Consider the following 19,052-nt stretch of genomic DNA (forward strand, 5'->3'; position numbering starts at 1 on the left):
TGACTGGTACAGGAGGAGATTGTCCCTCCTTCCCCGGCAGAGCATCTGGTGGATTCGAACCGTGCACCTCTGGGATTGTAGTTGCAGGTCCTTGCCACTAGGCCACCAGAGCTCCCGGGTCAGTTCTTTAGGATCTTAAATATCCTAAGTAGTACAAATGGCTAACACACTCACTTTATTGGAAGGCTAGAGGTTAAGTCTAAACAGAGGTATCTCAGAAAGAAGATCTGGCGATCTAAAAAATCAGTAATTGAAAACTATATGGAGCACAGTATACAATGGTATTATGGAATTACCATGAGTCAAGATCAATTCTATGGGCAGCTGGTGTTTTTGTGTAATCTCTTGGAGTCTCAGTTATCCTGGCTGTACAACAGTGAGGCTATGGTTGTTATGAGTCAGAACCAAGTCAAAGCTGACCTCTAGCAAGGTTTTAGAGGCTGTAAATCTCATGAGAGGAAATGTTCATATTTCTCTCACGAAGCTACTGGTGGACTCAAACTCCATCCCACTAGGCCACCAGCGCTCCCTGAAACGTTGATAATAACTGATAATAATCTAAGGATTATAAGAATTAATGAATGCAAAACTCCTACTATGTCTTGACAATATATTAATTACTATTGTTGTTGGGTGCTGTCACCTTGGAACCAACCCCAAAATATTGATAATAACTGATAATAATCTAAGGATTATAAGAATTAATGAATGCAAAACTCCTACTATGGCTTGACAATATGTTAGTTGCTATTGTTGTTGTGTGCTGTCACCTTGGAACTAACCCCTAGCTTACCTTCCTGGCAGGTTTTCAGAGGCAGTAAATCCCATGGGAGGAGACTGTCCATCTTTCTCTCACAGAGCAACTGGTGGAATCGAACTGTGCACCTTTGCGTTGGCTGTGTAACTTCCTACCACTGAGCCACCAGAGCTAGTTTGCTGTTTATGTCACAGTGCGCTCACAAAGACTATGTAAATCAAAGGCATCATGTCTGTTGACCAATACGTCTTGCGAAACAAACCTCCACCGCAAATCGAAATAGGTTGTGGGTTGAGGCTCACACTAATAGGTCATTTTCCTGATTGGAAAGGTCCTTTCTCATGGTTTCCACAACAACAACGTGGAGCCGGGCTGTCCAAGGCGGTGCCCACTGCATCCTCTACTGCTGTCACCAAACAGATTGCCGTTTCTTTCACACATAGATCTCTGGAATTTCAAAGGTTTCTCAACAGTTAATAGAAGAAAACAATGGAGAAAGAGTCAAACGGAACAATAACTATTGTACTAGATACTTAATGGTCACAGGCTAGGTAAAGGCCAACTAGGTATTATCTCATGAATTACAGTAATAATACTCTTTCCATTTTCAAAAGGAAGTTTGGTGTAATATCTAGGGCTGCTAACAGGAAAGTTGGCAGTTTGAATCTACTAGTTGCCTCTTAGAAAACAGATGGACAGTTGCTCCCCTAGAGGATTGTGTTGAGTCTGAACCCATTTGTTTATTTTCATCTATTACCACAGTCACAACTAAGACTTTCTAGAAGCATCCAGCTGACCAGCACCAGTCTTTTTTCAAGTACTGTCAGTTGAGCACTGCTGTCGATATGGCTCATACTTACCCTTCCTCCAAGTGCTTTACAAATAGTAATTCATCCAATAACCACTCACTAGGCCAGTGTTCTTATTTTACGTATAAGGAAACAGATACAGAGAGGTGAAGGGCATGGTCCAGGATCACAGGACAATTCTAACTCATGAACCCATGCTCTTCATTTCATGTCTCTGTAGAAAGGTGAACTTTAAAAAAAGATAGTTGGTTTGTTTTTTTCTTTTCATTCTCAGAGATGTATAAATAACTATCAGGCGAATATTGTGTTCTTTAGTTGAAGTGTCCCAAGATCTATGTAAGGAGCATCTAAAGGTAATTTGTAATTGTTGTTGTTCTGTACCGTCGAGTTGGAAACAACCCATAACTGCCCTTCCAGCAGGTTTTCACAGGCAATTGATTGCCTGGGAAGAAGAGAATGCCCATCCTTCTCCCATGGAGCAGCTGGTGGATTCGAACAGCATGAGCCTGTTTTGGAGAGTATGTGAGAGCAGCATGGTGAGAGGTCAGAGCTAAATGCCTAATTTATATCTTAGATTGTATCCACTTCCTGGGCACTTGCAGTTCTTAAATGATGTCGTGAAGAAGTGAAATGACTGCATGAGGAAGAACACTGAAGGGAAAGGTGGGCTTCCAATCTGGCACTTCCTCCATCCTCAGCTTCCGGAGGAATTCACCTGGAAGACTTCCCTCCTTTTCACCTTCCCAGCGTGAGAGAATGGAATTCATACCTAAGAATTAATGACTAACAGAAAGTGAATGAACTGAGAGGGCCCTACACATGGTCTTTTCAATCACTTGTTATGCATCTGAGAGCTGGACAATAAATAAGGATGACAGAGGAAGAACCGATGCCTTTGAATTGTGTTGTTGGAGAAGAGTACTGAATATCTCATGGACTTACAAAGGAAGGAACAGATCTCTTTGGAAAAAAGTGAAGCCAGAGTCCTTTTTGGAGGCAAGGATGATGAAGCTTTGTCTTTCATACTTTGGGCATGTTGTTATGAGGGGCCATTCCTTGGAAAGGGACACCATGCTTGGAAAGGTGGAGGGAGAGCTAGCAAAAGAGAGGAAGACCCTGAATGAGACACATTAATATGGTGATTGCAACAATTGGCTCAAGTGTTTCAGAGTTGATGAGGATGGCACAGGATAGGACAGGATTCAAGCTTGTTGTTCATGTTGTTGTTATGTGCCATCAAATCACCTGTGATTAAAGTGATCCTATGTACAACAGCTCTGAATCCTGCCCTGTCCTGAGCCAGTCTCCTTGATTCCCACACACTTATGTCCATTGTCCTAGTTACTGTATCAAGCCACCTCATCTGGGGTCTTCCTCTCCTGCGCTGTCCCTCCACCTTTCACAGGGTTGCTGTAACAACAAGGCTTCCCCCTAGAGCAATGTACCACTAATTACCTTAACAGCTCTTTAAAGTTTGGGTAAAGGGATCAGAATGAAGAATAACTTCTATGACAAGTAGGTGAGGAAAGATCTTTTCCTTGTTCTTTCTAAATTGGTCCTTGTCCCAGATGCTCCCACTCTGATGTACTGATCAACAACCAGACTGCCTTTGTGGAACTTCAGGTCACAGGATCCAGCTGGGGAACCTTGTGAGGCCCAAGCTTTCTCACAGTTTCCAAGTGGGGAACCTTGCTCCCAGGTTCTACCCTCCTACTCTTTTCTGCTCTTCCTTATAAATCTCCACAATGATTTCTCCCTTCAGACTCAGCTTCACCTGGATAAATGTTACATAGTCAAAAGTGACTGACAGAATGCCAAGACTCCTAGGTAAACCTTCGGTACCTTCAGGTACCTGCCCAACGCTGGAGGGCCCTCTAGCCCGAGGTCTAGCATTGAGAAGCACAAAGGCTCTATCATTAAAGAGAACCAACTTTAAACCTAACTCTACTCATTGCTCTGTTTAACACTGGACTGTTTATCTCACTTCTCAAAACCCAAGTGTTTTGAAATCCTTTACGACTTTGCAAGGATAAGAATGTAATCTGTATGCACAATGCAACCATAATAATGCACGTCACTTGTACAGCTAGAAGCTAGGATGCCAAAAGTTGAATTTTTATTCCACTCATGCCCTTATGCCCCTAAACTACTGTGTAAGTTCTATGATCTTCGCATCTGTGACTCTGCTTCTGGTTATAATTCATAATTTGTAAGAGACAGTGGTTTTGCTAAGACAGAACATATTTTAAAAAATATTTTAACATTTAAAAAACTTTAAGACCTTATCAACAAATGTTTTTACAATGGCAAAAATGTCATATTATCAAAAATTTCTTTAATTAACTAAAACAAAACAACACCCAACAACTGGCCAACAAAGCAAAATAAAAGAAACTGAAGGCTACGTGTCAGTCCCAATTATGCTACTTCACTTATTAGCTGAAAGAATTAGAGTGGGAAGGCATTTTCCATCCCAAATTACTTAAAGAGTGATTGCAAAATGATGTAGATGAAATGTTTAGCTGTCAAGCCAAAGTTGTTGTTGTTGTTGATTGTTAGTGAGTCAAGCACGACTCATAGTGACCCTATGAACAAAAGGCCTGAACCCTCTCTATAACTATTGTGTTTATCAAAGCTTATAGAGTTTCCAGAGGCATGTTGTTTAGGAAGTGGATGCCACTCCTGCTTCCAACGAGCAAAAGTAGGGCAGGCAGTTCAAACCCACCCGTTACTCCACATGAGAAAGATGTGCAGTCTGCTTCAGTAAAGATGACAGCCTTAGAAATCCTAGTGACAGCTCTGCCCTGTCCAATAGTGTTGCTATGATTTGGAATTACCTGCTTGACAATGGGGCTTTTTAAAAGAGAATAATCTGATCATTAACCCACAGGGAAGATAAATATTTGTTGATGGAATGGATGAATTTCCTATGGAGCTGTAACAAAATGAAAAAAGGCAGGCTTTAGGATGGTGAGAATCCCTAAATTATTTCCATGGAATCTCTGTTCAGAGGCCTGTGATTTCAGTGCTGCATTTCCTGAGAAAAAGCTGTGTTGTATTTCAGCTCAGAGATGTCATGTGTGTGTGCGCCACTGAAGGTAAAGGCCAGTGACCCCGAGTTCCTTGCCAGGACCTCGAGGGACAGAACTGGTGAAAGACGATGAGAAAAAAAAAACCTCAAAGGAAGTGGCTGATTTAGCACAGAGACAAGAGGAATTCTAAAAGGACATGAATAAGAGTATAGGGAGAACAGGAGAGAGAGCATAACATTTTTCTTAAAATATTCTTATCCAAAAATAAAGAGATTTAGGATAGGCATAAAAAGAATTTTTCTTTTCTTTTTAACAGTGAACTTAGCCAGCAACGATGGCTTTATTCTTTCTCTCTCTTTCTTGTCATTTTCCTTTCTCAGTTTGGTTGGAAGAATTTTCTTCTTTGGAAGTTCTGAGTCTAATGGGCTGATGTGGAGCCCTCAAGGTGTAAATGTTCAAATTCTAATGAAAAGGTTGGTGGTTCAAACCTTTCTGTTAGCCTTCCTTAATATGTACATCCATAGGGCAGGTCTTACAGGACAATACTATTCCGCCCCATAAGGTCCTAGGAATAAGAAATGACTCCAAAACATGGGTATAGGACAAATATAGGTGATCTCCTAAAGATTCCATCTACCTCCGCAATCTTACGTTAAAATGTGATATAGCTGCCACATCTGGAAATGAACATGCAGTGTTAGTATATTTATGCAGCTATAGACAATGTTAGTGATATAGGAGTAAGCCTGTATGTCTTCAGAAAAAAAGAGCATTGGTGCTGTAAAATTCTGATTCTACATCACTGGATTTTTGAGCTTGGGAATGCTAAAGGTCAAGGAATAAATGCAGTTCTGGATAGCTCGTTGTACCTTGGGTTTATATGCATTCAGCATGGACATCTCCACATTCTGACCCCTGACAGGCTTCGGTTGTCTCTGGACTGGTGGCGAGGACGACTTCTGGTTATTGCGACAGACACAAATGAAGAAGAAGAGTAGCGCAATGGCCAGGGGGATGGCAACACTTGGCACCAGTATGTACAGGATTTCCATTTTATTCTTCTCCTTGGAATCCTTTGAATCTGGGTATAAAAACAATAAAAAGCAAATGTTATACTCATTAAAAGGATATGTATGTAATATTACATTGCACCCTTGAAAATGACCTCTGATTCTCCTATACACACAAACGCACAGTGAGGAGGGAAAGAAAAAGAATCCACTGCTTAGTAAAATGTTTCCATCAAACCTTCAACATAATTTATGGAAGTTAAAAAGTTTAAAGTTCAAATGTTTAAAAATTGCAAAGGGACATTATGAAGATTTTTATGCGTGTGGGGGTTCCCCTCTGATGTTGCCTCCTGTTAGCTGCCTTCCTGCATTTCTCTAACACCTTAAAAGTTAAACGCCATGTAAATGACTGTATACATCCAAAAGCATTAATATGGGCTACGGGGCTCTTCTGTTATTGGCGATCAGCCCAGAACCACCACCATATGTGCTATTCAAGAAATCATAGTCTTGTCTTGGCCAGTTTGCACTTACAGGGCCAGTTCTGAAACTTCTAGAATTGGCATCACTAAAGAATTGTGGCCTCAGTGTTTGCAAAATCATTGGCCTGAAAATACAGGACTTAGTGTCAGGGCTAAGGAGCCCTGGTGTTACATGCTGGGCTGCTAACCAATAGGTCAGTGGTTTGAATCTCTGAGGAAGCTAGATGAGGCATCTAAGTAAAGACTTACAGTCATAGAGACCCAATACAGGGTTGCCAGGAGTTGAAATCAACTCCATGACATTGGATTTGGTTTGGGTTTTAGAGTTAGGGCTAGTACAGTCTCTGACGAGCTTTACAACCTTGAACGAATTATTCACCTCCTTTTCACTTCATTTTTTCTCAACTACAAAAGTGAAATGTTTGTTCTAGATGGTGTCTGCAGGTCGCTCCAGCACTGCAGCACTGGATAACACGATACTTTTTAAAAAGCCTAAAATTATTCTCAAATGGTTTCATATGAAGCCAATAATTAGGAGTACTCTTAACTGCATTTTGAAATCTTATACACCTGCATGAAGCAGAATGCATTTATATAGAATTATATATAGAAAGACAGGAGACATTCAGTTCGAAATCTAACTATTAAAATGCAATACTTTAGAGCACAGTATTAATGGTAACAAACACGGGCATTATGGAATACTAAAGAGAGAGTTTGCATACTGGCCTGCTCCGATACCCAGGAACATTGCCAGATAATTTGCTTTAAGAAAATGGTTTGCTTTAAGAAAATTAAGAAAAATTCAGAGATAATTTTTTAAAGATAATTAGTCATGCAAGCATATATTAATCCTTCCACTCATCCATTAATTTATGCACAAAATGTATGGACCAAGAAATGGAGCCCACTGGCAGAGTGGGTAAATATTCAGCTGCCTGTGAAAGATTAAGTGGTTTGAACTCTTTAGGTGCTTTGCAGGAGGAAGATCTGGCAATCCTCGGCAAAGATCACAATCTTGGGAAACCTGTGGGCAGTTTATTCTGTCCTGTTAACCACTGAATCAAGTCAGTGACAGTGCTGTTGATGCTGTAGGTGCCACTGAGTCAATCAAGACTCTCGGCAGCCCTCTAAGCAACAGAACAAAACCCGACACAATCCTGTATCATCCTTAAAATCTCTGTGGTGTTTAACAGCTTAACAGTGATTGACAGTAATCAGTTTGTCTTTTTTTTTTTTTTTTAAGGTATCAAGTACTATTCTAAGTACTGAGGCTATAAAGTTAAATAAGATATGCCTTTTGCCTTTAAGGAATTCATAGGGTACTGAGGAAAACAGAGAAGACACGTATGGTCCATTGGTGTAGTATGTTGGACTAACTGTAATAATCAACTCTACATCATTGTCATTTAGTTGGAACCAACTTATAGTTGACCCCCCCCCATTGGGTTTCTGAGGTTGTAAATCACACAAGAGGAGATTGCCCATTCTTCTCCTTCTCCTGCGGAGTGACCGATGCATTTGTGCCAGGCATGCCTGGCCTTTGGGTTAGCAGCACAACTTCCTACACACTAGGCCACCAGAGCTCCCTTCTAAGGGTGACTTAGAATAGCAAAGCTCTGTGGCCTAGTGGTAAGGAATTATGTTTTCAATCCAAAGGCATGCAGTTCGAATATGTCATCTGCTCCATGGGAGACAGATGAGCAATCAACTCCTGTGTGACTTACAGCCACTGAAAATCCCCTGGAGGGTCAACTATGAACTGATCCCTCTTTGACAGTACACATTAACAACAAAATAGTAAAAGGTCCCAAAAGTTCCTTTATACTTTATATAGTGAGCTTCTTTGGGGGTGTGTGATTTTGACCCACAGTGACCCTAGATGTACAATGGAACAGTATGCTTCCTGGCCTGGTGTCCCGCACATGCCTGGAGCTGTGCTTGAGCCAACTGTCGTAGGCACTGGGTCCCTCTACCACATTGAGGGTCTTGCTCTTGTTGACCTACTTAACAAGATGTCTTTCTCCAGGGACTGGCCCTTCGTAAATATGTTCAAAGTATGTGGTCTTCTCTAGCACTGATAAATTAGAACATAATATACAATTTTGGAAGCAGGAGTGGCATCCATTCCTAAACAACATGCTTCCGGAAACTCTATGAACTTTGATAAATGTTGATATTTGTAGAGGGGCTCCAGGCCTTTTGTTCATAGGGTAACTATGAGTTGTGCTCGACTTGAAGGCAATCAACAACAAAAATATACAATTAATTCTGTAAGGTCATTGCAAACACTAGTTAATGAGGGCTGAGCTTCTGTTCCAAAGGCAATTACAAGGTAAGTTCTTGTGAGTCTGTGGTTACAACATTTCATTCATTCGTTCGTTCATTCATTCATTTATTTATTTATTTTGCAGTAGATCAATACATGACCAAGTTCTTTTGTGTGGATATATTTGTGCTTAACTACATCTTACTGAATATATAATGTTGAGTAATCTACTTCCTAAACAAAATGCCTCTGGAAACTCTATTAACTTTGATAAACGATGATAGTTATAGAAAGGCTTCAGGCCTTTTGTTCATAGGGTCTCTATGAGTCATGTTTGACTCGATGGCAATCAACAACAACAATTAACATTGAACTTAAATCTAAAAACACTATACTAGGCCTAAACAACACTTCTCCTTCTCCGTAACACGTTGTAATCTTCTTGCACTTAGGAACAATAAACAGAACTGCAACATTACAATTGGGGGCCATTTTAAACAATAAAATCTTCAACAAAAGTGTGGAAAATCTAATACTTAATAGACTTCAAAAGCACACTTGTTTGTACTATGAGCATGGAAACAAGGAAGGCACAGGGTCGCCTCATTCAACCTCAGCAACCTCAACTGGGACTATGCATTTTGGGGACTCAACTTTTTTTAAAACAAGCTTGGAAGCAGCAGTGTCATCCACCTCCACAATAGCTTGCCTCTGGAAACCCTATGAACATGAAAGAAAGACAAAAGTTATTTAGGTGTCCAGGTCTTTCATTCATAGGGTCTCTGCGAGTTGCCTACAACTTGATGGCATTTGACAACAACAATAATAAGCATGTCTGTGAGTGAGTCTAGAAGTGCCATAGTTGTTGGTTTTAAAGTTACAAATAAATTTTCATGAGTGGTGAATATGTAAAGAAGGCAATCATGAACCATGAGAATTAAACATACATGATTTATCTTTGGGCACACACTGTTCAAATAGGATAGAGCAGTAATTAATCACATTTGCCTTCTTCCCACACAGACACTATGTTTTATGTTCTAGCACTTCTATTACTCATTATAAACCCATGCTTATTAGGGTTATTAGGAGGCCTGGTTGCACATGGTTAAAGCTCTTGACTATTAATGGGAAGGTCAGCAATTTGAACTTATCAATAACTTCATGGGACAAAGATGTGGCAGTCAGCTTCCGTAAAAGTCTGCTGGCTTAGAAATGCTACAGGACAGCTCTTTCCCATGGAATGGGGTCTTTATGAGTCAGAGTGAACTCAATAGCTGTAGGGTTATGCTATTTCTTGATTTTATACAGATGAAAATTGAAACAGGTCAAAGAGTTTTATAGAACCACTCAAGAGGCTAGAAAGGAGAACTAAAAACTGAGAGTCTGGACTGTGTACAGTGTGTTAACCTCCAAAGAGGTTTTGTGAGTAGGCAGTCAAACTTGTCTACAAAATATAATTAAAAAATTATCATATTTATTCTTTTATTTGGGAAAAAATCACATTAGTGATTATTATTAGTATGGGTCAGAGACTATTTTACATTTTTCTTCATTTATCTTCATCACCAATCTCATGAGATACATACCATCTTTATTTCCATCTTTTTGTAGATGAGGAAACAGAAAGACAGTGTGGTTAAATAGCTTGTCAAGGACATTTAGGGGGTAAATAAAAAGTTGCAATTTTTTTTTTCTGCAGGTAAAATCACCTTTATTTGAGCATGACCTGTTTGGAATTATGACCCTGCATCCCCCACGAAGGTGGCTGGGGTTGAGGAGAGATTATCAAAAGAGGATGAGTAGAGCTGCAGTTGTGGGGACTGGCTGGAAGCCACTGGCAGGGTGGACTGGACTGGGGCCCTGGCAGGTTCCGACTGAGGTACAGCAGCGTTAATAATACTCTTGGAGCGTTAATACTCTGGGAAGGGACAGGCACTTAGGGGGCCCTAGGGCATGAAGGCACTTGGAGAAGGGGAGGACACAGGGGATGTGCAGTGGGACTGGGTAGGGCCAGGCCCGGGGTTTGGCAGGCACTTTGGGGAATGCTGGGGTTGGGTGGGCTGGGCCCTGACAGCCCAGAAAGCTTTGGTAGTGGCAAGCACAGTCTCTGGGCTGGGTCTGCATTAAATAAAAGCAACTGCCCTAGTGCTCATCTCGAAGTTCTGAAGGCAGAAACTTGTACTGTTGCTGCCGAATCTGAGCCAGCTTCTTCCGTGCCTCTTACCCTTTGGCTCAGCGGTCTCAATCTGTGTTAGACCACCAGTAATTTGAGAATGGAATCGCTGGGCAGTATAAATGGGTGAAACATTCACGTGCTAACTGAAAAGGCAGTGGTTCAAGCCTGTTCAGAGGTGCCTCTGAAGAAGGTCCTCAAAATGTACTTCTAAAAATTCAGCACTGAAAACCCTATAGCACAGCCGGATTTGATACAGATGGGTTTGTCAAGAGTTGGAACAAAATCAATGGTGGCAACTGGATTGACTTAATTTGAGACTGGTTGTTGCTTTGTACCCAATTTCTTGTGGTGGAGTTTCTCCTGTTTCACAGAAGTACGAGAAGAGGAAGTTAAATCTAAAGAGTGGAGAATAACACGGTAGCTTCACCAGATAAATGGCTTTTGAACTTCCCACTTGACACATTGTGACAGGAAAGTATTAGATGAAATGCAAATGTGTAACTGGAACAGATTTGAACCATTGTATCTTTGCGTATGTGGTTAGATAGAAAAAAATCATCACAAGTGTGGAAATTATCTCCATAAGACCTAGTACACATATAACGTAGGACAACTTAGTCAAATAAGGGAAGGGCCTTTTAAAGTCAGAAGCCTCACACACTGCCTTTGTCATTATTTATATAAAGAGATCAAGCTGGGAAAGATGGAAGCTCAAGGAAACAGGAAGATTCTCACCAAGATGGATTGACACAGTGATGGCAACGACAGGCTCAAGCATGTCAGAGATCAAGAGGACACTTTGGAATAGAGCAAGGTTCAGATCTGCTGTTCATAAGGTTGCTATGAGCCATAGGCAACTTGATGGCACCTAACAACAACAAACCTGCAGTGTTTCCTTATTCTCTCTCTCTGTGAAAGGGCAATTTGCTCTATAAAACAGTAATGATAATTCCTACTTCATACAATCATTGTAAAGAATAATTGAAGTACCTCGTAGATTCAACTACTCATTAGTGTTATATCATCCTTTAAAAAGCAAGAGGGGATTCGCGGATAGATGTGGTGAGCTGGAAATGAAAACTAGCTTTAAGTAAGAAACTTAACTTCATTGACTTTTTATGTGCCATCGAGTCACCTGTGATTCATAACAACCCTATGCCCAACAGCCCTAAATCCTGCTCTATCCTGTGCCAATCACACTGTCTCTGACACACCTACCCTCTATTACCCCAGTCATAGAATTAATCCACCTCATAGAAAGTCTTCCTCTCCTGTGCTGTCCCTCCACCCTCCCAAGTATGACGTCCCTCTTCAAGGACTGATTCTGCCTTGCAATATGTCCAACATATTTCAGATGAAGCTTCAGAATCCTTGCCTATAAGGAGCAGCCTGGTCTCACCCTCTCCAGGACAAACCTGTTTGTTCTCCTAGTAGTCCATGGTATATTCAATACTTTTCTCCAGCACCACAGCTCAAAGGCATCAATTCTCCTTCTATTGTCCCTAGTCATTGCTCAGCTTTTGTTGACTTAAGTATCATTTATTCAGCAGGAATAGTAATACTTAGAATGTATCAAGCTGCTAACTAAAAGTTGGCAGTTCGAGTCTACCAGGAAATAAGTATGAATAGTCTCCATCAATAAAGACTTCCATCCTCAGAAATCTGATGGAGAGTCTCTAGGAGTTGGATTTAGTTTGGCAGAAGTAGGTCTTACCTAATTTATTTGGTTCATGTAAGGATCAAATGAGATAATGATCATGTAAGAACCTTGAAAAATTGAAAACTGGCATACAGCTCTTGGATGCTATCATTATTTTTAACAGTATAAACTTTTCAAATTTCTTAGTACCCCAAGGACGGAAAATCTCTGTTGTTATTCTTTGATTTTCAGTGGAACCATTTTGAAAGCAATGATTACAAAAGGAATGAGACTAATTTAGTACTAATGTAACATTAGTCATTTCTCCAGCCTAGATTTTTAGCAATAAGAAAAAGTAGGTCTCTCACCTGACTGGCAAACAAAGGAGTCTATTGTGTATTCATTCCGTATCAGGGTAGTCACGGAACACCTTTTATTGTAAACGGGAGGTCTGTACAAATCCCCTTTTAGGTCTGCAGAACAAACTTCAAGAAGCTAAATCCTTTAAACATAGTCAAACTTGGCTCCTTCTGATTACACAGAGGATATGCAAATGAGCACAACAGGCTCAATGTCTTCTTGCCAAGTGAAATAATCAAGCTGAGCAGTATGTGGTTAGGTTGGAAGTGACAGAAAACAAATTCAGGTCTATTGTGGAGTCCGTGATACAATGAACTTCCTACCACATATAGTGCTCTGGGTTTGGCAGAAGGAATTCAGTCTCTGGCTTGAAGGAACTTGTATAGAAATATTCCACAGAGCAACTAACCCTACTAATGGAAAATTAGAAAACCAACATTAGCCAAACCTCCTTTTATAGTTAAGCATTTTTCATTCCTTAATTCAACTCCATACTATGATGTTATTACCTGGACTTCATGCATAAAGAAATTGAGGCTGAGAAAGGTAAATGATTTGTCAAAGGTAAAAAGTAATAGCATATGGGTTAGAACATGAGCCTACCTGACTTTGATGTTTCTATGAGTTTTAAACAATTCTATTAATAAAAATGTCTCTAAAATAGCATGTGGAATTATTTTATTAATGGTCAAAACCACAGAGCACTTACAAGATCGCTTTAGAGCAAAAGACATTATTCTGACTATTCACTTTATGGGGTACTGTACATCTCCACTGTATTGCAAAGAAAATTAGCTAAAAATCGGAATGGTGATGGTTCTTAATGTTTAGGAATAACTAACTGTTTAAAAGTTAAATGCACATATTACTTACATGAAGTTAAATACTTGGGATTTTTTAAACCAACAATTTAGTCTGAATCACATGATTGAATTCCTTTTTAAAATCAACAATTCAGTATCACAGTCCACATCTGACATTCCTATTTTATTTTTACAATGATATTCAATACTTTGATTTGTAATTAAGTATAATGGAGAAAATACTCCTTTCTTATCCTGAGGCTCAAAGCAAGATAAACATGATTCTTCATTTAAGAAGTACTTTCAGAAAGCGAAACATCATTTGGGATATCACTTTGAGTTAGAATAAGAAGACCTTTAAAACTTAAGTGTGTTAAGGATGGGAAGAAATTACACAGAATCTTAGAAATCAAAGGATATTAGTTAAGTTTTAAGTACAATCTTGTCCGATTTTTTAAAAGAAGAAAGTAAACAAACAGGAATCACCATGATTTATTATTTGAAAACCACAAGATAAGTGAATCTGTTGCAGGTGGGGCCCTGCACCAGTGATCTGTAAGTACATAGCTGGAAGTCAAGGAGAAAGAATAGTACCTTAAGCCTTCAACTGGTATGCTGAGTACAGGTATGCACTTTTTTGAAGTAATGGTAAATAAAATACCAAGAATATGAGCTATTGCACTGTATCTTCACAAATGAATTCCTGAAAGGACCTCATCATACACAGTGATAAAGAAAATGTCTTAGCTATAATAAATTAGTTCTGGTTGCCTAGTGGTAAGAAACTGTGTGTGCTGCCATCCCAAAGGCACACAGTTTGAATCTACCAGCTGCTCCACAGGACAAAGATAGACATTCTCCTCCTGTGCAATTTCCTGCCTCTGAAAACCTGCTGAAGGGTCAGCTATGAGTTGGTTCGACTCTACAATACATGAGAACAACGTAAGTTGTTCAAGAATCCCTGGCAGTGCGCTTCCTTATGTCTTGACCTGTTCCAATCACAAGCAGCTCCATGGGAGAAAGATGGAAAATCTCCACCCTTGAACACTGCCAGGCAGCTGCAGAAGTCAGCAGAGGACCACCATGAGTCCCAGTCTAGGCAACAGCAGTGGGTTGTGGGATATAACAAGTGAGGGGCACAGTCTCATTTTGCTCTTCATAAAAGGAAGAGTTTGTAATGTGGTGGCTTGCATGTGGCTGGGATGCTGGCAATCACAGATGGGTATGTTATCTCAGGGTTTCAGCTCCACAACCAGTCTTGGTCTTATTCTACCTCACTATGCTTACGTTGGTCTCTGTAGTTAATAGCAATGAGCATCTTTGATCTCTGCCTCACATTTAGGCTCAGTCAATGGGAAGCATTGGCAGGAGACAGAGGATAGAAGCATGATTAACATTTCTGTTCCCCTGGTTTCATCCTTGCCAGGCTGTGGAGGACTGGCCAATCTCTGTACTAGAGGCTACAGCATGCACTAGAAACTTTCTTCAGCCTCACTTACAGTCTATCTGTTAGATTTTGAAAGCTTACCAAAGATGTCAACAATTCCACTGCCGTTAGCCTAGTCTGGCACCATGTTTCCTTGGTTTTCCCTAACTCTGGGGACAATCAAAAGAACTTCTGAGAGAAAACTACTTTATGGTTTCAATGTTTATGGAACATGACTTAGCTATAAGTTGTGGGTCAGCATTGTTCTTTACTTTGTCGAAAATTTGTAAAGATTGGAGACTAAAGTACATCTTGAAAATCTCTGTAGCATAAAAAGACCTCTTCCGGAAAGCTTCAAACTACACAAAGCTGTGCTCTATTCCCTCTTTCTCTCCTCTCCCTCCCCTACAATTCACTGTAATGTTCAATTTTAGTTTGAAGAAATGGCTGAAAGACAAATTGCCTCACAACAGGTCTCCTATGAAATATGGGAGAAGGCTGCTGACAGAGTGAGTTAAAAACTGCAGTGTTCACAATCTGGAAAACATCTGCCTTGCCCCGAACTGTAAACCACCACGTTGCAGAAAACGGTTTGTGACAAAACAGAACCCTGGCGGGTGTTTGCAAGGTTATGGGACAAGTCAAGGCTATTCAGGCGCACAGAGCTGGGCAGCATGCCCTTGGGCAAACTGTTGCAAACCAAGTACTTAAAAGGACATACAAAAGCAACAGGTCAGGTCTGAAGTCTCAAAGTACAGCTAAATGGTTCTCTGCTTTTCTTATCAATGAACACACTTTTCTGAAACTGGGTTAGGGGTAAAACAATAATGCTTCTCCTTAGAAGAACTGGTTGTTTTAGAGAAAAGTCGTTACTTAGAGAACAAGGCAAGCGAGCAAAGCTAGAGTAAGAAATGGGACCTCAGGAGTGGATCTAGAATAAACAAAAAAAGCAAACAGGACCCCATTTTAATCCCAAGAACTCAAGAAAGACACAAGAAGAGGATCTCAAATTGTAGGGAGCAGAGAAAGAAATGAAACCTTAAGATTGAAAACAGTCAAAGTTAGACTGCCAAATGGTCCTTATGTTTAGTTCTGCCCCCCAAAAGCAAAGTGAAGTGTCCCAGTGGAACAGTGAAGTTGAGAGGTGTGCCTAGGTGCCAGGTGGGGAAAGAGCAGGCAGAATGTTTCTTTTTTTAACTTAGGTTCCCATGCAAACTATAGTATTTGGTTTGGAAGGCAGCCACGGCGATTAGAGGTGAGAGAGTGGAGACTGAAAGTTCCCAGGTGGGTCTCAGAGAAGACCTCACCTATGAGTACTAGGGTCCTGGGGATGTGGAAGAGAGGGGAGAGTTAGAACTTAGGGGGGGAAAGGCAAAGACCATGAGGCAAAGCACAACTCATTCCCACCTGGATAGAGCTGCCAGGGGAAGCAGTCCACATCTGGGCTGAGTCTAAGTGGAGGGCCCTAAAGGCACGCAGGGAGCATGTCTTTGTGCCTGGAGCCTCTATTACATGAGCTCTAAATAAGAAAACCAGTAGATGGAACCTAAAAATCCCACAGCTCTTAGAGAGCAAAGGAGAAAGAAAATGAACCTTCCTCTCCTTGAAATTCTGTGGCACTTTTGTTTTAAGCAGTTGTAGAAGAAAGAGCAGAGGACAGGGCTCTGTACTCCTGGGGGCTTGGTGTGAATTTTGGCTTTAATAGAAAAAAAAAAAACCCAACACTGCCTCAATTTCTCCATCAGTCACATGAAAATGACACTTTGATCTTGTGGTGGCTGTATTAAATTAATTAACTCATTTCTGTTGAGCACCAGCTATATCCTAGTCAGATGCTAGTGTCAAGAAGTTAACATAATAAATGGCAGCCGTCATGGATGTCCAAAGTACATATATCAATTTTGGGGAATTATAGCAGCCTTGTTGGTGCAGTGGTTAAAGCACTCACCTGCTAACCCAAAGGCTGGTGTTTTGAATCTATCAACGTCTGCGGGAGAAAGATGTGGCAGTCTGCTTCCGTAACAGTTTATAACCTTGGAAAAATTATGGGACACTTGCTTTCTGGAAGCGAGGATTGTTTTTTTAAAAAAATTATTTTATATTGGTTTGCTTACAATGTTCATATATACTGTGTTTCACGCTATTTTTCATTTACATTGTGTTTAATACAACGATTCCCATGCATTATGTTCTATAAAGTTAATTATAATTGTACTGTGCCCTTCACTACCAAATCTTTCCCATTTCCTTTACTCTTACCCTCCACCCAGCAAACTATGCAGCCCTGTAATTTTGCCCCTATCCTCCTGCACCCCTTTGCTCCCACCCGACCCTCACTTGTATCCCCATATATATTCTACTAGTTATCCTTCTATTTTTATAATAATAGTCCTATGCAGTATTTGTCCTTATGAGACTGAGTTAGTTCTGAAGGCAAGGATTTCAAAGATTCGTCTCATACTTTGGATATATTACCAGGAGCGATCAGTCCTTGGAGAAGGACATCATGCTTGGAAGGGTGGAGGACAGCGCAGGCGAGGAAGACCCTGGATGAGATGGACTGACTCAGTGAGTTAGGTAATAGGGATAGATGTGTTGGAGACAATGAAATTGGCTCAGGATAGAGCAGGGGTCAGAGCATAGTGTCGCTCTGAGTTGCACGTGTCTTGACGGTACATAACAAAAACAACCGCAACAACATAAGTTTCTTAGTGAGAATGGTACAGGATAGGGAAAGGTTCAGATCTGTTGTTCACAGGGTCTCTATGAGTCTTACTCAACTTGATAGCACTTTATGACATTGTGTGTATAATCAGATCAAGGTTTTGGTCAGAGCCAGGTTTAGACAGGACAGTATGAAGTCCAAGCTGTGTTCAAAGTTGGTTAGCTGTATGATTCAGATAAGTCGCTTGGCCCTCTCTGGTGGCACCGTCTACAGAGAGGGCACTGCTAACCCACAGGCTGCAATTTGATAGCAATGCAACTGGTGTAGTTACAGGACAACATTTATTGTGGTAGTAATTCTGCTAGATTGTGAGCTAGATGAGGGTGCGAGCTAATCCAGACATCATAGACTTTAACAGTAGAAACTTAACAATGGGTTCCAGTGAATGACTGAATAAATAATCATTCTAACTGTGAGATACCTGGGACCTGAAAGAAAAGACAAGGGGGATAAAAGGTAAGATCTTTTTCCTTTTATTTCTAGGCATTTCTTGGGCATAGCCACCCAGTCCTAGCAGAGCCAACTCCCAGAATTCACAGCAGACATACTTGGTTATGTTTAATTTTATCTCTGTCCTTAGTGCAAGTCCACAGATAAAACAATCAGGCAGACTGCTCTCAAATGCCTTTATTCTACAAAGTCCAGCAAATGCTTACATTCTGCATTTAATTAGGCCTATACATTTTTTAAAAAAGCCTTACTTATTTGAAACTAAAACAAAAGTTATCAGTGGGAAAATGAGAAACCCCACGGAGATTCAGAAATCTCCTTAATATAGATTTAACTAAAGAATGTAGAAAGATTCCCATGAGACTTCATCCTGTATGGGAAGGACAAAGAAACAGATTTGTTTCAGATCTGCCTTACTAGCTTACAAAATCTTGTTGTAAAACTAAAGGTTAATCTCAATAGCTATCTTTCCATCTATCTGCTTACACACATCCAAACATATACCACATATATTCACATACATACATAAATCATTTCAGTCCCTGGCCCACTTCTCCTTCACAATGTGACTTGGACTAATTATTTAACTTTTCCAAGTCTCAGTTTTCCTACTTATCTGTAAAACAGGTATAATAAACCCTATTTAAAATTATTAGAAAAACTCACAACACCCTATTCTACACAAACAAGAGACTTTTGGCATAGGTTTTTGCTCAGTGTTAAGCACCCAGTAAATAGTAGTTGTAAACAGGATTATTGTTATTCTGTCTTCTATGATTGTAGGACACATGTGACATTTCAACTGGACAATTCTTGCACAGGCTGTTTTGCATACTGTATGGTATTTGGCAGCACCTCTGGTCTCTACCCACTGGATGCCCTATTCCCACTTGCACCAACTAGGACAACCAAAGTGTTTAAAGATATTCCCAAATGCTTTGTGAGAGGGCAATTGACCTGGGTTGAGAACTCCTGATGCAAAAGAAAAGGTAGGGGCCCAGAGATAGGAGACTGCTTCCTATGAACACATTTGTGATCTTGGACAAGTCCTTACTTCTCTGAAGTTTACCTATCTCACTGAGTCAATTTTGATAGAAATTCCTACCTTCTG

The 19,052-nt window shown here is 40.4% G+C and overlaps 1 protein-coding gene across 1 annotated transcript in view; it reads right to left on the reverse strand.

Moving 5' to 3' along the window:
• The window catches only part of ROR1 (receptor tyrosine kinase-like orphan receptor 1), a 255,286-nt gene that overhangs the window by 18,750 nt on the left and 217,484 nt on the right, over positions 1-19,052 (reverse strand). Inside the window, exon 8 of the mRNA XM_006879844.1 lies at positions 5,468-5,679. Within this exon, the coding sequence (XP_006879906.1) occupies positions 5,468-5,679 (212 nt within the window). The remainder of the gene's footprint in view (positions 1-5,467; positions 5,680-19,052) is intronic.

This window comes from Elephantulus edwardii, unplaced genomic scaffold (assembly GCF_000299155.1).
Source record: "Elephantulus edwardii isolate Elephantulus edwardi_28Jun2011 unplaced genomic scaffold, EleEdw1.0 scaffold00005, whole genome shotgun sequence".
Lineage (NCBI taxonomy): Eukaryota > Metazoa > Chordata > Mammalia > Macroscelidea > Macroscelididae > Elephantulus > Elephantulus edwardii.